The 20086-nt window shown below is 35.2% G+C and overlaps 2 protein-coding genes across 9 annotated transcripts in view; one reads left to right on the top strand and one right to left on the bottom strand.

Moving 5' to 3' along the window:
• LOC122750507 (vertebrate ancient opsin-like) overlaps window positions 1–746 on the top strand; it is a 250810-nt gene extending 250064 nt beyond the window's left edge. The window contains exon 4 of the mRNA XM_043997255.1: window positions 498–746. Within this exon, the coding sequence (XP_043853190.1) occupies window positions 498–746 (249 nt within the window). The remainder of the gene's footprint in view (window positions 1–497) is intronic.
• The window catches only part of ST6GAL2 (ST6 beta-galactoside alpha-2,6-sialyltransferase 2), a 129713-nt gene that overhangs the window by 5488 nt on the left and 104139 nt on the right, over window positions 1–20086 (bottom strand). For all 8 annotated transcript variants that reach the window (XM_043997247.1, XM_043997254.1, XM_043997248.1 and 5 more), the window contains 3 exons: window positions 17976–18073; window positions 15655–15756; window positions 13916–14090 (listed from right to left, as the gene is read on the bottom strand). In XM_043997247.1, coding sequence (XP_043853182.1) covers window positions 13916–14090; window positions 15655–15756; window positions 17976–18073 — 375 coding nt within the window. The remainder of the gene's footprint in view (window positions 1–13915; window positions 14091–15654; window positions 15757–17975; window positions 18074–20086) is intronic.

Raw genomic sequence — 20086 nt, 5'->3', positions numbered from 1 at the left:
TTACTATTTGGCATTAACAAAGACTTTGACAATCTAATCCCAAACTACCTTTCTGGACTGTCTGACTCGTTTGTTTCCTATCCATGAAATTCCATCTCCTATCTCTATGCCCAATGCCTAGAATGTATGTCTCCTCATCTCTGCCTCACACATCACCCAATCTCAGTTCAAGTGACTATTCCTTTAGGAAGTCTATTCTGATTCCCCAGCCCCAGTTGCTAGTGCCCTTCTGGCTGGAAATCACTCTGCATTAGCTTTGTGCTTGCTTAGCACTTACATGCCATTTTCTACAATAGAACACAAGCTCCTTGAGGCAGCATTGTTTTGTTTTTGCTTTTATCCACAGAACCTAGTACAAAGTCTGGCCCACAATAGGCACCTAATGAATGTGTGCTGAATTGAATTGGAGAATTATGAAAGAAAGGCCAGCAGTTCAAATCATTATGCAAGTCACCCTTTTCCTATATCTCTGTCACTGTTTTTTCTTCTTCTTTCAGTTTTACAAGTGTTTCCTCATCCTCTTCCACTGCCAACCTGCTTCATCTGCCCCTGATGCCTCACTGTACCCTTCTAAGGTGACAGTCATTCAGTTGGGTCAAAGGAAGAACAAGGAAGTGTCATGTACCATTCAAGACCTTCCTGAAGTCAGCGAAAAGCAGCTGTGCCTCCTGAGCCCAGAGTCCAGTGTGGTCCCAGCCTCAGAACACCCACCAGAGAAGATGAAGGAGACTCCTTTGTCTGAATAAGCTTTCCCCCACCCTCATCTTGTCCCATTCAAATAGCTTCAGCTAATATTAATGCTATCAATAACATGCATGCTATTCTCTCAAATGGAATAGTTGTTTTGTGTTGTTGCTCTTGTTTATTAAAGGATCACTGAAAAAAAATAGGTATTTCTGTTCACTGGTGATGATGAGTTTGCCCCGTGGAGAATAGGTGATCACTGTCTCTAAAGAAGTAGTTGTTATTGTTGATCTTTCATTCTTGAAAAGGATTGATGACATCACAAGGGTGATATCTTGACTTGCACATGAATTGGACGTGAGTGAGGCAGAACTGTGCAAAGTTGCAAGACCTGCTCTCTCTTCCTGGAGTCCAGTCAAGACAAAGGTCAAGACAACTGGTGATGTCCCAAAGAAGTAGGAGTTTCCAGATATTTTTGTGTTAGAATGCTGTTTAATGGAACATGGCAATTTGACTATTAACATGCTCACACAGGAGGTAATGTTGAATTAACCCACAAACTGCCCATCTTCCAGATGGTCCCCTCACTGAAACGGACATTAAAGAGTGAGGGGAGGTTAGATGAACTGTCTCGTTGATAACCCTAAGCCATTTTTCCTGGAGAGCCTGTGAAATGTCACCCTGTCTTTTACATAGTAAAAAGGAATTGTTTTGTCAGACCCGGGATTTCATCAATGTAGGAAATTCATTGAGGAAATTCTCTTTACAGTAGAGTTTTTTATTAACTAGCCTGTAATTTATAGCCTTAGTTGTTGGGGGACAATGACAAGTTAAATGGCTTGTTCAGGGTCACATGGCCTATATGTGTCAAAAGAAGGATTTGAATTTGTCTTCCTGATTCTAAGGTCAGCTCTCTATCTTACTACTCCACTCTGTGTTCACCTAATATCAACATAATAAATAATTAAAGGAATTTTACGAGATTCTATGTATGATTTAAAGCAGCCCATCCTCTGAGAGACTTATCTAGAAATTATCTCAACCTGCAAGATATTATACACAGGAGAAAAGGAAACCTAAAAATCTCACTTAAAGTGAACTTTGGACATACAACTATTAAACACAAAATTCATTGTATAGACTTAGTCTGGGCAGCTAGGTGCTTCAGTGGATAGAGTGTCAGGCCTGGAATCTGGAAGAATCATCTTCTTGAGTTCAAATCTGTCCTCAGACACTCACTAATTGTGTGACCCTGGGCAAGTCACTTCACCCTGTTTGCCTCAGTTTCCTCATCTGTATTTATGAGCTGTAAAAGGAAATGGCAAATCACTCCAATATCTCTGCCAAGAAAACCCTACATGGGGTCATGACGAGCATGACTGAAAAGGCTGAACAACAACAAGACTTATTCTAAAGTGTATTTTTCTTCTACTTGGCAATCTGAATTGTAGAAGAAAGTTTTGGAACTAGTGCTGATTGTACTTTATACTTCACACCTACAAATTCAAGGTTGGAGGGGGCACGGTACAGGGGCACAAACACTACATTGGAAATCAGAGGATTGGGGGATGAATCCCAGTCCTGTCATTAACTACCTGGATGACGTTGGTGAGTCACTTTCCTTATATGTACAATAAAGGAGATGGATACTAGGTCTTTCGAGAAGCCGTCTAGTTCTATAGCTATAACCCTGATTTCGTTTTTGGATGTGGGGACAGAAATTTGAAGAAATCCCATGTTACTTCAAGAAAATAAATTTAGTTTGGATAGGCCTTGTCATATTGAAAGGGATATTTACTATCAATAGAATTTATATTTATGGAAAGAAATTATGAATATTTAGCAATCACATGGAAATCCAGAGATGAAAATGAAATTAAAATACTTCACAAATATCAACAAATTTAAATGAATACTATGAGATTTGACATATGGGGTGTGGTGGGGAATGGAGGAAGAATTAGAAAAGTTATAGCTTTAAGTTATGTTGGAAATGGCTTTCCTGGAGAATACTGCCTTTAAAAATCACATACTTCAGAGAAAAAAAAATAACAAAAGCAGGCTGATGACAAGAACACAACCTTTGTCCTTATCATTACCCTCTCAGAGTTATGAAAACTAAGAACTTTAACAGATCTGAATTTCCTCATCTGTAAATATTATGAACTATATTGACTCATCTCCCATAGGGTGGTAGGAGGAATTAGTGATGAATTAGCAATTAGCAATATAGGTAATGTATAAACAGAAAAATACAAAATGGAAAGAATGTGGCTATTTTGAAATAATTTTTCTCAAATCCATCTAGCAGAAGCCTTGATAAGGACAGCAGTTCAATGTCTATTCATGCTCAGAAAAATCTGAAAAGTACTCCTCTATCCTCCCCAGTAGATCCTACATGATTTAGAAAATGGATCGCCATTTTATACTGTGTTATTTGGTTAAGGAGAAAAATCATCTTTAAGGAACTTCTAAAAAATGTTTTGTTTACTAAGTAATCAAGTTTAGTTTCCTGAAGTTTTCAACACCAGCCTAAGCACTTTAAACACTGAATAGGATTTTTGGCAGATATAACAATTTAGAAGTTTCTGGGTATGGTTTCAAATCAATCAAATGGGTAGTCATACTTTGGGGATTTGGCAAGCTGTTGAAAACCTTTAAACAGAATTAAATTAATGTTAAGTTTCTAATGCAGCCAATTTGTATGAATGAATCCATACTAGAGATTCTACTGAAAGAAAGAAATGTGTTAATTTCTTTTGGGCAATTTTAATGACTCAAGAGGATTTCATTTGCCAAAATGCATCTTGTGAATAGTGCATTATGCTTGTTCTTAGCAGACTAATTAAAAAAAACATCTAGACTAGTTATAATAAAATGTTTTAAAATGAGTATAAAAGATGCTTTTTATGAAACACTGAAAGATATTTCAAAAGATAAAATTGAAATATCCTTGCTCTCGGGGGCAGCTAGGTGGCGCAGTGGATAGAGCACTACCTTGAAGTCGGGAGTACCTGAGTTCAAATCTGGCCTTAGACACTTTAACACTTACTAGTTGTGTGACCCTAGGCAAGTCACTTAACCTCAATTGCCTCACCAAAAATTAAAAAAAAAAAAGAGAAATATCCTTGCTTTCTTTTGACATTAAAAAATTCCTTTGTCTTATTACTTAATTTATCTTGATCACTTAAAATTCACAAATAGATATACTTACACATGATTTCTATGGACTAAACTATGCTTAGATTACCTGTTGTATGTGTACATATATTCATATATATAAATATGCATATATAAGTATATTCATGTTTATGTAGAAGAATATAGGTAAATATATTTATACAGATATTTGTGCATACATGCATACACAATAAATAAATGTACCATAAGCTTAGAAGTACTAGAAAGTCACACACTAAAATATAATGTTTCTAGAAGATTATGTCTACTTGTAAAAAGTGAAGTGGAAAATAGAAGGAATTATCTGGATAATTCATGCTGATACAAAATTTTTCAGTTCAGTTAAGCCATTTACAGTAAGCTGTTTGACCCTGAATTGTCCAAATATCACTAAATCTAATTCAGACTAATAGGTGGGTAATAAGAACTGAATTACAAAATTGCTCTAGGAAGCCAAAGAGAGCCCCTTTGGGATCTCCTTAAAATGTTCAGATAGGACTGGTGCTAATTAGATATCAATTCAATGTATGTAAATGAGTGCTTCTAAAATGTGTGAAAATAATTTATTCTGGAAGGGTACAAAGAATTTCTTTTCCATTTTGCTTACAAATTTAAAGTATTTGGAGAAGCCTCCCTCAACACCCAAGGAAATGGGGCAAAAGTAAACTTTTAATCCATTTAAAAATGATTACAGATTCTGAATTAGTGGAGTTTGTTTGAATTCAAGGCTTTACTATAATTCTCCATTTTACTGCAACTGTATAGAATCATGTTACTTCTACAGCCTGCAATATCTTAACCATTTAACCAGTAGGTTTAACTATGATTTTAAAGTCTGTTCCTATTGTAAAAGTTATCTCATTTACTAGCTTTAAATTTTCACTGGGCTTCAAACACATTTCCACCAGCACATTACTTAAAGCATTGTCTGAAGTCATCATGAAAAAGTATTGAAAATATGGGATATGGTATGTTATGATTAATATATTTTGGTCATACTTATTATAGATATAAATTCAAACATAATAGAAATAAAGAAATGCTCTGAATTCAAGTCTATAAAGGTTTATTAAGTGCCTACCATTTGTCAGGAATAGTACTAAGTGTGGGAGATACAAAGGCTAAAACAAACCCGTGTTCCACGTGGGACAAGTTAGAAATCAATAGAGAGTATCTAAAAGAACACCACAAAATATTTCTGTGAATAAGTGGGATTGAGGAAAACAGCATGAGGAAAAATGGGGGTAGTACAAAGATTTTTGGCATTAGAGAGAGAAGACTTGGGTTCAAATCCTAATTTTGTAACTTACTATACCATCTTTGTGACCTTGAGCAAATTACTGAACATCTCTGGGTCTAAGGTTCTTCTTTTATGAGATGAGTGGGTTGAACGAGATGTCCGCTCAAGTCTCTTCCAGTGATATAGCTACCTTTGATGTGTTTGAAGCACAAAGAAAATTCAATACTAATAAATGCCATGTCTTGAAAGAGCTCTAGATTTGTAGTTGTGAAGACTTAGACTCATATCCTGGTTCTGCCACTTACATTTTTGACCCTGGACAAGGAACTAACCTCTCTGGACTTTGGTTTCCCATCTGTAAAATGTGAAGGTTGGACTAAGGGGCCTCTAAGATTGCTTTCAGCTATAAATCCAATTAACATATAATATCTTGGAACAACTATTTCCTCACATCTATTTTACATAGCGTAACAGACCATGGAATGGAGAGGAGGTGGGCTATATTTTAAAATTTCTTAGAATTCAAGGGCAAAGTAATAAGAAAAGTTTGTCATTTCCCAAAATTATGTATAATTAAAAGATGATTGATTATTCAACTTTAACTTGGTTTATTCAAAACCTAATGTTAATAGAATGTTTTTTAAAAAGCCCTAACAGTATATGATAGAATCCTACATTAACATAGAAAGGCCCTTTAAAAAGATATTTCAGGTTAATTTAGTATTGTATTCTTTGATTACAACTCATATACAGGATCCATCACTTATCTCAAAACACAAAATGCTTTTACCCAAGTCACTGTAATTATGATGTATTTTGTAAAACCACAAATATAAATGTTAATGTAATGTGTTTTAATATTTGGAGTTTCAAGTGATATATGGGATTAATAAAATCCACGATGTATAATAAAGTAGAAAAATAAAATCATATGGCTTACATTTTTAAGTGTTTTCTTCTGTTTGTATTAAATAGCACTAATGTTCAATATGCAACAATCAACTACAAGCAAGGCAAAATGAATATATACCAGTTCTTGCCCACAAGGGCCTTAGAGTCTCACCACTGAAGATTAGCTATCTGTCTGCCTGTCTGTCTCTATCCATCTATCCATCTATCCATCTATCCATCCATCTATCTATCTATCTATCTATCTATCTATCTATCTATCTATCTATCTATCTATCTATCTATCTACTTATCCACATGTATACACATATGTATGTATATATAAATGTATAGATGACTAATGTAATTAATATATAATATCATTAAGGAATAATGTAAATAATGTAATTTGAGGACTGACAATTGGGAAGATCAGAGGTTTCACAGAGAATGTGGTACACTGGTGGAGGACACTGTAAGATCTCTGAATGCTATAACTATTATATAATCTTTAAATTGGACTTCAGAACAAAGATCTACTCTCACAGGGCTTTTGATAGGTTCCTCTGCAATGATTATCCTCCATGCCCAGAATATTCTCCCTCCTCATATCCACCTCTTAGAATCCCTGACTTCCTTTAAAACTCACCACAACCTCTTCCTTCTGCAGGAGGCCTTTCCCTTAGCTGCTAGTGCTTTTCCCATTGAAGTTAACTTCTATCAATGCAGTACAGATTTTGCATATGCCTATGCATATATATGTTTTCTTCCTCACAACATAGGCTCCTTGAAGGCCAGAATTGTTTTAGCTTTTTCTTTAGATACTCAGCACAATGCCTAATACCCGATAAGTGCTTAATAAATTTTAATTAATTTACAGACTGATAGGAAAGGGCCAGGACTGGATAGAACAACTAATTCTATATGAGATCACTAGAATGAACCTACCACATGAATATATAAATTAGTGGGGCTGGTTTGATTCTGATCACTTGCTAAAGGAATAAGGTCAGTGACAAACTGAATCAGCTATATTTTTTGGTTATAGGTCAATTTAGTTTCCTTTGTGAGAAAGATCTGAGTATCACAATCAAATGAGAAGGAAAAAGCTTTAAAATAATTTATTTTCTGTCTTAAGTTACAACCCAGATCACCTTATGCCACGACAAAGTCAAAGGACAACAGACCCAAGTAAAAATGTCAATAGAAAAGAGTTCTCCCTTAATAAAACCAGTCATTCTAAAAAGAGGCCTAGTAGAGTACTTAAAGAAAAGGAACAACTCTTATGCAATAAGCTTAAATAAGAAGTCTTTTTTTCTCTCAGATGGCCCCTGCATGCATATCATGCAGACAAACTATTTTTTTCCCAGTTTGATTCCAGTGGGAAAAAATAGTCTCAAGTGAAAATAATACTAAAGAGGAAAAAATACTAAAAGCACTTGTTCACCCTTTCAAAGAAAAGTGCTTTTGTTTAGGCGGCATCATACTTGTCATTATAGAAAATAAATGAAAATTTCACTCTTTTCCTTGGGTTGTGTATCATTTAAGATGAACAATTCTAATGTATATCTATATCTACAAATGTATCTCTCTATCTCTATCTCTATATCTATGTGTGTGTGTATGAAAATAGTTCCCAATTACGTCAGCTGCTGCCTCACCTGCATTTGAGCCCAGCTCTGCTAGCAACAGTAACTCTTTTACACAAGACAAGGAGACCTGCAAAATGTGGATGTCATCTTTTATATCAAGGTGGATAGTGGGGCTGAGGCAGGAGTAAAACAAGCAGTTCTAAAAAAAATAAAGCTTTTGGACAACCACTGTGTTGAGAAGTGGAGATATGGGAGAAGCTGGAGGACTACCTATCAAGTATGTTTATTAAAGTGATGCCTATATTGAATGGGAGGTTAAGGTAGGTAACTTTAACAATATTCTTTATTTTTATTTTTATTTTTTTAGTGAGGCAATTGGGGTTAAGTGACTTGCCCAGGGTCACACAGCTAGTAAGTGTTAAGTATCTGAGGCCGGATTTGAACCCAGGTACTCCTGACTCCAGGGCCGGTGCTCTATCCACTGCGCCACCTAGCTGCCCCAACAATATTCTTGAACCTAACATTGCATGATGCTAAAGTGTGAAAATGTATCAACACTCATTTATTAAGTGCTTATATGTGAAAAGTAGGTGTGTGGGGGTTGAAGAGTAGAGGATAGTCCTCAACTTAGCCCATAAGTCCCCTCCCCCTCCCATTTTACTATGCTACAAAGCCTGAAATTCTACTTTTCTTTCTTTCCTTCTTCCTTCCTTTCCTTTTTTTTGTGAGGCAATGAGGGTTAAGTGACTCGCCTAAGGTCACACAGCTAGAAAGTGTCAAGTGTCTGAGGCTAGATTTGAACTCAGGCCCTCCTGAATCCAGGGCCAGTGCTTTATCCACTGCACCATCTAGCTGCCCCAAATTCTACTCTTTTAAAATATAAATACTTCTGTAGTAGTAATTACGTGAAAGCTAGTTTAATGACTCTTTTGCTTTCCTTCTGATATTTGGCTGAGATTAATTAACTGGATTTCAATTCAACAAAGATTTATTAGGTGTCCACAATGTATAAGGCCCTATGAATACTGATACAAAAAAATGAATCATCCCCTTCCTTCAAGAAGCTTATATTCTAGTTGAAGTAATTCAATTTGGATATAAAGGAAAGGTCTGAAGATAACATTTGGAAGAGACAAAATGGAAGGAATAGAGAACTGAATCAGAGGTGCTTAAGCCAACACTGAAGATGGACATTTGGGGATAACTGTGGGGAGGTAATTTGATAAGGGGACCCCTAGAATTTGGGAGACAAGGTACACAAAGGAAGATTTGAGAGGGCTAAATACATATTTTCTCTCTGTGATATTTTGTGGGAAACTGCCCCTTTCCCCGGGATGCTGGGAAGACATTTTCTCTTCCAGAAGACACCTCACTCCTCCACCTCATGATTCCATGGCCCAAGATCCCAGAAGAACTCAAACTATTATTATATTATAATTATTATTCTATAATATATTAGGTTCATGGACTTACTTATTAAGCTAGTCAAAACTTATGGCGTTGTTTTGATGCTCAATTGTTTTCCAAATTCTAAAAAACTGATATATGAAAACTTTCAGGAGAGAACCTATTTTATAAGCCCAAAACTGCCTATATAATGGAGACACAGATGAATGAACAAAAACCTAATTTGAGTCAAAGATGTGTGGAAGGCTGAAGTGTTCTTCTCCTTGTACTGTATTAGAAAAGATAAATAGACTCACATTTCATAAGTTATCTCATACAGGCATGCACGTACAATTAAGAAGTTTGCTCACACTGACTTACTATAAGCCTAAGCCTTGTATTAATTATGAGAAGTGAAGCCCAAAGAAAATTACCATGGCCCTCATTTTTAAGGATAAAAATCTTCCTCAGTCACTAGTCAGAACAAAAACTTTTGAGGGCAAAGCCTCTGAATTACACTTATCTATCTAAAGGGCCTTTTGGTCAAGTCTTTTGTTCAGTAACTGACTGTGGCACTAAGAGTGTCTTGAAAATGATGAGGCTGAACGACAAAAAGTCAATAACCACGACCTCCTAACATGAAAGGGACATTTGTAGGATTCCTTTTTGTAAAAGAAGAAAAGAACATATTGATTTATTTTCATTTTTGATGTCAAATAAATTGAGATGTAGGTAAATATAGATTATTTTCCAGAGAAGGACATCAGATAAATTGAACAATGAGTTCCATCAATTTTAAGCATATTTTTGAGAACGAGCTCAGGGGTAATAGAGACTGAAATAACAATTGGAAAGGATATTCAGAAGGAATGAACTATAAACTTTACCAAATAACTGTGGAGAAAAAAAAGAAAACTGATCCAGCACTGATTTAGGAAACAATGGACTTGACTATATGTTTAGGAAAGGTCTGTATAAAGGGAAATCTTCAGTTCAAAAAGTTGACCCTTATTTTAAGAGAGCACAGGGACAGAAAAAGAATGAATGGGGCCACCAAAGGGGCAGAGCTTCTTGGTAGTATGATTTCATAAGCATAGGCTGGCTATAACATGATGTACTCCTATTTAACCAAAAGAGAGGTTAAAAGGAATCACTTTAGAATTTCACTGGTCTCCACTCATGAAGATCAAGTAAATGGCTTCACAAAATAAAGGAGAAAAAATACACCTCCCTCCTTTCTTTGTAGAAGGGGATGTCTATGGGCATGGGACATTGTAGACACTGTTAGATTTTATAAATATGTTGATTATTTTTGCTGAACTGATTTTTTTCCTCTCCTTTTTATTCTTTGTTACAATGGCTGGCTCTCCAGGAAGGGAGGGAAATATATTTGGAAATGAAGATTATCCATTTGCCAATATATTTATGGTCAAAAGGCATGAACAAGCAGTTCACAAGAGAAAAGAACAAACTATCAATAATCATGAGTAAATGCTCTAAATCACAAATAAGAAAAATTAAAATTAAGATAAGTCTTAGTTCCTACATCACACTTATTAGTTTGGCAAAATTGAGAGGAAAAAATACCCTAGGCTGAGAGAAAACAGGAACATGAATACCCTGAGACTTGATCAAAAATTTCTGGGAAGTAATTTGGAATTATACCCAAAAAGTCACTAGATTATCATTTGACTTGGCAATACTACACTAGACATGTGTCCTAATGAGATCAAAGAAAGAGGAAAAGGACTTGTTATTTAAAACTATTCATAGCATTTTATTATAACAAAGATCTAGAAACTAAGTGATGCCCACCAATAAAGAAATAGCTGAACCAATTATGGTCTATGAATGGAATGGAATATTATTTTGCTTAATATGAAATAACAAGAGGAATGGTTTCAGAAAAACTTGGAAAGATTTGTATGAACTGATACGGAGGGAAGTGTGCAGAACCAAGAGAACAATTTAAATAATTACAACAATATAAAGAAAAATAATTTTGAAAGACTTAAAAACTCTGATCAATGCAATGAGCAAACATAGCTTTCACCTCTTTGGAAAAATGATGGCCTAGACTACAGAATTATAGTATATGGCCGACATGTGAATTTGTTTTGCTTGACTATGTTCATTTTTTTAATAAGGGATGTTTTAAAAAAAAATTTTTTAAGGATAATGCAGGGGGCAGCTAGATGGCGCAGTGGATAAGGCACCAGCCCTGGATTCAGGAGTACCTGAGTTCAAATCCGGCCTCAGACACTTAACACTTACCAGCTGAGTGACCCTGGACAAGTCACTTAACCCCAACTGCCTCACCAAAAAAAAAAAAAAAAAAAAAAAAGGGTAGTTCTGACTATATCACACACCCCCTCCCCCACAATAAACTTAAGTCACTCCCTTTAAAAAAAAAAAAAGGATAATGCAGGTAGGAACTATAGGACTAGGGATAGCAATTCCAAAATGAAAGAAAAGAATGTCAATGAATGAACAGAAGAAGAGGTAAGGAGGTAAGAAGGAAGACATAAATAATCAGGACAGAGTTGAGACTTAAATGTATGAATTTATTATATATTTTAAAATAAAACAGGCTATACTTAGTGAAGATTCATGGTTTCATTTACAATTGTCTATGTTATTCTTCACATAAGGAAATATTCATGTTTGTTGCTACTTATCAAATTCAGATAATAGAAAATCTAAAAAGCTATTGTAAAAAGTAAAATTTAAAAAGAAATTAAGGGGACATAAAAATGACATCAAGAAAACATGGTAAGGTGAAGAGATGTTGTTCTGTTGCCCTGTCCATCTATTTTATCATGATTTTCAGCTAAGTGAATTTTAAATACCCTTTCAAAATATGTCAAGAAACAAACTTGCTACCTGTGTGACCTTAGGAAAGTTACTTCTTGGGCTGGTTTTCTCATCTGTAAAATCAGCAGGATGCATTAAATGACCCCTAAGGACCTTTCCCACTCTATGATTTCCTATGATTCTATGAACTTTCTGTCACTGTCTAAGTTTTATTGTACAGTTTTTTTCTCTCAAAATACAGTAAGTATCTAATTAATACCAAATACTTTAAGAGAGCATAAGGACAGGAGATGAATTGGCAGGCCATAACAGCAGCAGAGCTGATTTGAAAGAATTTCCTTAAGTATAGGTTCTACACCCTTTCCTCCTCCCTTCCCAGAGTTAGTAGGAGATAGAATGAGATTCATTCATGTTTCCTGATCTTTTTTAGCTTTACTTTCTCATCGCCCGCCAAACTAATATGTATTATCTGTATAACAGCTGGGTCCCCTTAGTAGGATGTAAACTCCCTAAGGGGTAGGGGATGGGTTCCTTTTTGTCTTTGTATGCCAGTGTCTTGCATACAAATAAGTATTGAATAAATGCTTATTGCATGGCATTTGATTGAACTGAGGTGGATTGGACCTCAGCTGCCATCTAGTTTAGCCCTTACATGAAAAAGGATTATCTCAAAAAAAGGTCTGACAAGATCTTTGCTTAAAGACCTCCAATGGGGTAATTCACTCCCTTCTAAGACATCCCATTCTAGTTCTCAATAGCTTCTAGTTGTTAATTTCCCCCTTACATCCAGCCTAAATGATAGGTCCTGTACAGAATTTTATCTATTATCTTATGTAATGCATGTTCCACATAATACTCCTAGTTTTATCCTCAAGGGGCAAAGCAGAATAAGGCTAATCCTTTCACTTGGCAATCTTTCAAACATTTAAGAGTATTGATTATGTCCCAATATCTTCTCTCGCTCAGGAACCCCAAGATTCCTCAACCTGTCCTCATATGCCATGGTCTCAAGGTCCTCCATCATCCTCTTTATGCCCCACTATAAATATTCTTAACCTTTTTTAGTGTATCATGGAAACTTTTGGCAGTATGGTGAAACCTATAGACTTCTCAAAACATTTTAAAATGGAGAGATAAAATACACAGGATTATAAAGGAAACCAATTATACTGAAATATAGTAATAAGATTAAAAATACCAGTTAATAGACCCCAGGTTAAGAAACCCTCCTATACTAATGCTCTCTAACTTATCAATGTCCTTCCTAAATTTTGATCCCTAGAACAGAACAAAATACTCTAGATATGATCTGCCAAGGGACAAGTACAGTTGTCTTATCAGCTACTTAGTTATGAATATTACAACTCTCAATGAAACCTAAAATAACATTTTTTGTTTCTGACATCATACCACTAATTTGTATAGAAATTATAGTTCAATAACCGCCTCCCCGATATTTTCCTGACAAACTTTTTAGCTAAATCTCCTCCTACTCCCATTTTCAAGTTGTACAGTTGTATTTAGCCCACGTGTAGGACTTTATATTTATTGTTATTAAATTTCATCATGTTATATCTGATTCATTGTTCTTGCTCGCATCAGAAATAAATGTTGGATTTCCACTGGATTATTCAAAGTCCTAGTTACCTACCCCAGGTTCATATCTATAAACGTGAAAGCCTATATTTATCCAAGTCACCCAAAAAAGTTGAGTGACACAGGGTCAAAGGACCTGGCTCTGTCTCTTCACCCCTCTGGGCATCTGTTTTCTCATCTATAAAATGATGGGGTAGGACCATTCACAATCCCAATTAGCTCTAAATCTATGATTCTATGAAAGATTCCCTGGGCACCTGTTTCTTCTAGAACCACATGAACACAGTTCAGGTACAAACATTCTTGCTGACTATGAAGCCAGCATTCATTTTATATAGATATTAACATAATAGTAATAACAACCTGGGGTACTACAAAAACCATGGCAAACAGAATAATTTCATGAACTATGTCCAAACCTTTACAGCATGTATTTGGTTTTCATCATCCTTCAGAAGAGTACTAACAACATCAGCAAAGTTTTCAGCCTAATCCTTCCCTTTTGTCCAATCACTCTTATTATATATACACCTACCTATAAAACCAGAAGATGGGGGATTTGGTTGAATCTTCTCTTTAGTATTCTCTTGGATTATGTCCCAGAGTTGCCAAATAAATTTAGGATGAAGAATATAAAAGGGTTGATTTGGGTTCTTCCCACGATGCTTAATATAAGGAGTGAAGAGATTGTAATCTGGCTTCTTATACCACTGTGGGGAAGAAAGATCAAGGACATCAATGCTAGGAGGTTCAGTACCCTGTTGTATAGAAAAAGAAGCAATACAGTCTCATAAACAACAGTGCAATGAACATCTAGTACATGTTTCTGGGGCAACCTAAGAAGGCAGATTGAAAAGGAAAATAAAAGGGCCCTTGATGCAGCTTTCTGTAGCCTGCTCGGCTCTCCGAGGAAGGAAATTGCATGAGATTTTAGATAAAGGGAGGAGGAAGGTGGGAAAGGAGCATTTGGACTATGTAGCTTCCAATTTGCCCACATCCTCTCTGGGATAGTAACTCCAACTAGACTGGACTATTCTAGAGTGTCAAGCTCCCTTGGAATTAGGTACTATTTACAATCACCACAGAACAGGAAAGTTGAGACGGTCTTTTTCTTGTTTTTTATTTTTTCCCCTTTTTTCTAAGAGATATCCCTGCTGGAGAGTAATAGTTGTTTGTTACTCTCCCCTCTTCCCTTGGCCTCACACAAGCATGGTATCATCTATCTTGACATTATACACATAGCTCATTTGTATTTTCATAGCTAGTATATCACTACTGCTGTTGTTATTCATATTCGTAATTATATAATTTACATTGTGTGAAGAACCACTATGTAGTGCATATGGCAAAGAGTTGGGCCTTATAGATATTACCTTATTTACTGTTATGTTCATTAGAATCTAGACTCCCTGAGGACAGGAAATTTCTCACTTTCATTTTAGTATCATCAGTGCTTAGCATATTGCCTTAAGCTGTTAATAAATGCTTTTTCATTGATTATTTTGATCCTATTAGTCGGAGATTTAAGTGATAATAGATCATATTAATGAGAGCTCACAGAGATACAGTGTTTTTCAGTTTAAAAGTTAGTTAATATGTATCATTTGATCCTCAGCTCAATGGCACAGGGAGTATAAGCATTGTACCAATTTAATCGGCTCAGAAGTTTAAATGACTTGCCCAGAGTCAAGCATTAATTTACAGAGTTAGGACATGCCAAATCTTCTAACTTCCAATCCAGACCTTTCTATCATTCTATCAAGTAACCTAAAAATGTCTGTGAGTAGGATCCAAATGAGGTACATGCCAGAGAGTTGTGAATGGTACATTGAGACAATAATGAAATTTGAGTGATAGAAGAATTTGCATTCTCTTGCTAATTATTTCCATTATTAATGGGGCTTTTAAATAGGTCTGATAGATCTAGGTCAGTAAAATGTAAACTCCTAAAAATGAAAAAAATCTTAGTTAAATTAACCCAAGTCCCAAGATATTTAGGACTCCTTAGAAGAACATCCTGGCATTTTACAGTTGGAGGGAAGAGGGAAAGGGAAAAGATGAATATTTTACTAATAGGATAATAATTATCATGTATATTGTATCAATGTAGTTACATGATCAGTACAATTCTGCTCCTCAAGCTAAACAGGTTCATGTTTCCCACTATTAATTAGCCAGAGGCTATACTCCATTTCAGTGAATGAAACGAAATTTGATTTAACATTGTCAGACTGCTGGCTAGGCCAGAAGGGGAAAAAAAAAGGCTAGTCTTACCATATGAAGATTTGCTGAGTAAGGAGCAGGATCCCAAGCCACTAAAATGACATCCTTATATAATGAACTATCAATGAAGTGGTGGTTTGGGTTAGTCAGAATCTAGAAACACAAAATAGGATAAAATAACCTCTGAAGAAGCAACATGCCAGGTATTCATTTCTTCACATGAGGTTTAATCCACATAAATAAAAATGGTATGAACCACCAAGATTTTTCTTCTTTGCAGGCTCCTTTCTAATGGACCAAGTCAATTTTGATGAAGTTGAATTTCTATATTCCCATCTTTTCTGCTATTTCTTTACTGCCATTTGCCAGTGCTGTATGATCTACCCCACTGCAACTTCTCAGAAAACTTAGGATTCCCCATAGATTCAGACATTCCAAGATGGAAGAGGCCTTAGAGGTCAGTCACACTGTCCAACCTCCTCATTCTACAGATCAGGAAACAGAGGCACAGATGGATTTGCCCAAAATTGATACCAGTATCTAGCAGCAGAGCTAGAATCTGAAAGTCTTATGACTTTAATAATATAAGAAAGATAATGTAATATAACATAACAACAATATAATATAATATAAAATTTTTTATAGCTTTGGTAAAATGTATTTAATTTGCTTCTCCACTTGCTGTAGGCTGCCCAGCTCAGTGAACTATGCAGAGGCCTAATCTTTACCTCTTTCTCTGCCTCAAAATAAATTACTCAACAACTCTGTATCTTAGTTTTTCTAATACAAATTGGAAGGTGGAATACCTGCTGTGGCTCTAAGAATAACTTTGTTATAAATCAGTTGAATGAAAAACATTTTTTTTGAAACATACAAAATGATTATTTTTATTTTTCACAGAATATTTAGTTCTTCCTTTACAAGCTTCAGAAAATATTCTCATCTCAGATTTATAGAAGGTGCCATCCTACAGATTTCAAGAGATGAATTACAAACAGAACATTCACTAGTCTTAATACGTATTCAATTACAAATATATATATAAACTTAAAATTACCCTAAATGCAAGTACCTCTGTGGTTTTTCAATAAACACTCATAAAATAGCGTATAACTTAAAGGCTTTGTAATGTAATGTAATCATTACACAAAACAGGTGTGTATAAATTTTTTAGTTTACACAGTAGGCAAAGTGATTTTTTTTCTTGTTTAAAATAAAAGGAACATGCAAGATAGCGTATTTACCCACTTCTGTTGAAATCATAAATTCCAGAGCTAGAGTGGACTTCAGAGACTTTCTAAGTTAACCCCCTTATTTTAAAAATGAAGTAAAAATCAGGACCATGAGATTCTTTGACACATACATATCATATAGACAGGAAGCATCACAGGCAGGATTTGAACCCAGGGCTTTAAAATCCTGTACTTCAATACTTCCCATTAATCCAATGTTATGCCCACAGTTATCTCATAATTTTACATTGTTAGTGCTATGATCCAAACTCATCTTAGCTTCTTAACCATCCTGCCTTTTCCTCCTTCTATCTTCTATCTTCATGCTTTCTTTTATCTCTTGTTTCTAGGTTGTCTATGTAAATGTAATTCACCAGATGCCAAAACATGCTCCTACCTATCTATGAAAATATAGTGTTTTTCCCCACTCCCACCCCTTCTCTTCTGGAATGTTCCTATTCCAGCCTTCTACCTGTCAATCTGTCTTCTCCTAAGTCAGCTCAATGAAGGCTGCCACCATGGGGTAGGTAGGTGGCCCAGTGGATAGAGCACTGGCCCTGGAGTCATGAGGACCTGAGTTCAAATCTCAACTCAGACACTTGCTAGCTGTGTGACCCTAGGCAAATCACTTAGCCCTAATTGCCTCAAGCATCTGGGACCATCTCTAGTTGTCCTGATGTATGTCTTGCCACTGGACCCAGAAGAGTCTGGAGAAGAGAGTGATGTTGGTGCCCTTCCTCACTTAAATTCAATTCAGTGTAAGTCGTGACATCTGCCATGGTCCTCTTTGATAATGGACAAACAACAACAGAATGGTGAATCAGGAGGCATAACTCCTACTCTTACTACTAGTAGTTAGTAGCCACGAGGCTATTAATGAGCCATGTGACATTAGTTAAGTCACCTACTTCCTGTAGCCCTCGTTTACCTAGAAAAAAGGGGGATATTATTCAAAATGCTTTCTTACTCTAATGTAGAATTCATAACTGTCATTTATATTTCTGGCTCCTGTTTTCTCAAATGAGACCCCCCCCATTCATTTTTACTTATGAAAATACTGAGAAATATAAACACTAGCAAACATGGATTTTACCTACACAATCCAACATATATCTGTATGCACAGACCAATTAGTCTTACCTGTGAATTAATGATGCGCATGGTTGTTTTATTTCCAACATCTCTTTCATAACCATGTGTAGGAGCAGAGTTAAACCTCAAAACTGCATCATGAGAATCTAAGGGACATAAGCGATAAGTTTGCTTTTTTATTTCTCTGTAGATGAACAGAATCTTGGGGAAACTGCTAACAGTAAATCTTCCCGAGTGAGAAGAAACCCCCACCCCATTTCTTTGAAGAGGTGAGAGGTCTATGAGTGTGGAACATTACATATATTTTCAGCTTCTTTTTTTTTTACATATTAATTGGTTTTGCTTTTTTTCTCTTCTTCCTTTTTCTTTTTTCTTAAAAATACTCTTTTGTATATGATATGGCTTTCTGGGAGAAGAAAGAGAAGACATTGGGAGAAATGTTGATATTTAAAAAAGAGGTCAATTACTATTAAAATTTTAAAATTATGTTAATTTTCCCAAATCTGAAGCTAAAGAGTCACTGATAATAAAATAAACCCATTTTCATATAATTGTTATTAAAAACATTACTTGGAAAAATTTTCTGATAAAATTTCTTGTTATTGTAGGTGGAAAAATCAACATAGAAACAGTTGCTCATTTAATTACATTCTCTGTGTAAAGCTTTCCATGATTTTAGTTTAGATGTACTATTACATGTTATGTTTTCATATTCTTTTAAATTAACCATACTTTATATATTTATATTCTTTAATTTTGAAATATCAAAGTGACTTCATGGCTTGGATCATCTTTTTGCCTTCCAACCTCCAAACCAGCAGAACTGTGCATGGCTAAAAGATTTGGGAGGTATAGTTGATTCATAAAGGCTGCCAGAGGAAGAGCACGAATTGATACTTTTAGGTTCTCTATTATTCATTCACTCATTGAGCTGACTAATAGCAGCAAATCATAGATTTATACCCAGAAGAGATCTTGGTGGTCATATTATCTAAATTCCTCAGAGGAGAAACCCGAGGCTCAGAGAGACTAGTGAGTAGCCCAAGGTTATAGAAGTAGTAAGAGGCAGAGCGGAAACTAAACTCAGTTAACCACACTTTAAAAATTGCATTCTTCCCTCTGTATTATGATACAGATCCTTCCCCTAAAATGTAGAATCAGAACTTTTATAGTCACATTTTATTCTGGTGTAAATCTATATTCTTAAAAATTCTTGAGGACGCCAAAGAGCTTGTGTTTATGTAGGTTATAGCTATCAATATTTACCACACTGGAAATTAAAACTGATACAAGTTTAAAATTATTAATTCATTTAAAATAAGTCCCATTGCATGTTAACATATTTTCATAAATAGCAAATTTTAATGAAAAAAGTATTTTCTAAAATAGAAAAGTGAGAAGAGTAGCATTGTTTTACATATTTTTGCACATCTCTTTAATGTATGGCTTAAAGACAGGTGGATTTGCAATATGTTGTTTTGGTTGGAATATATGAAGAAATCTTGGTTTCATGTGTAGTTGGAAAAAGAGGAATATTTTAATAGAAAAATAAAATCTTAGTATTTTTATGAAAATAATTTTGACCTTGTGGGTCACATGAAAGGGTCTCAGGGATATTCAGGGGTGCATAGACCACACTTCAATAAACTACTGTTACAATGTTCTAGACTGAACTCTAAAATTTTTTTCTTTTGGTTCATACCTGTGATTTTATCAATGTATTTAACTTTTGTGTAAGTACAAATCAATAGTTCTTCTGCAAGTTAGAATCTTTACAGACTTGTGTGAAGCATTGAGAGACTAAATTATTTGCCTAATTGAAATGTATAGTGAGAGGTGGGACCTGATCCCAAATTTTTCCATTTCTAAAGCTGTTACTTTTCTAAAGCTATTACTATACCAATGCCACTCATTCATTGAGAAACTAAACTTTTCAATTCAGCTTTTGCATAATTTAGTGTTTTTGAAATTGCAATTGAAACTTGCACTAAACCTAATTTTAGTATAGTTCTGAAATTGACAATTGGGTCAAAAGAAAATGAAAAGGATATTCTGACATAATTTTTCATTAAGAGGCAAATTTACCACTTCTTCCCTAACTTCAGGAAAGATGAAAAGGTCAATTCTTATGGGTTTTATGCTCACAGTACTTTATATCA

The sequence above is a fragment of the Dromiciops gliroides genome, chromosome 3 (assembly GCF_019393635.1).
Source record: "Dromiciops gliroides isolate mDroGli1 chromosome 3, mDroGli1.pri, whole genome shotgun sequence".
NCBI lineage: Eukaryota > Metazoa > Chordata > Mammalia > Microbiotheria > Microbiotheriidae > Dromiciops > Dromiciops gliroides.
Note: the sequence above shows the minus strand (reverse complement) of the source record. Positions and strands in the feature narration are given on the sequence as shown.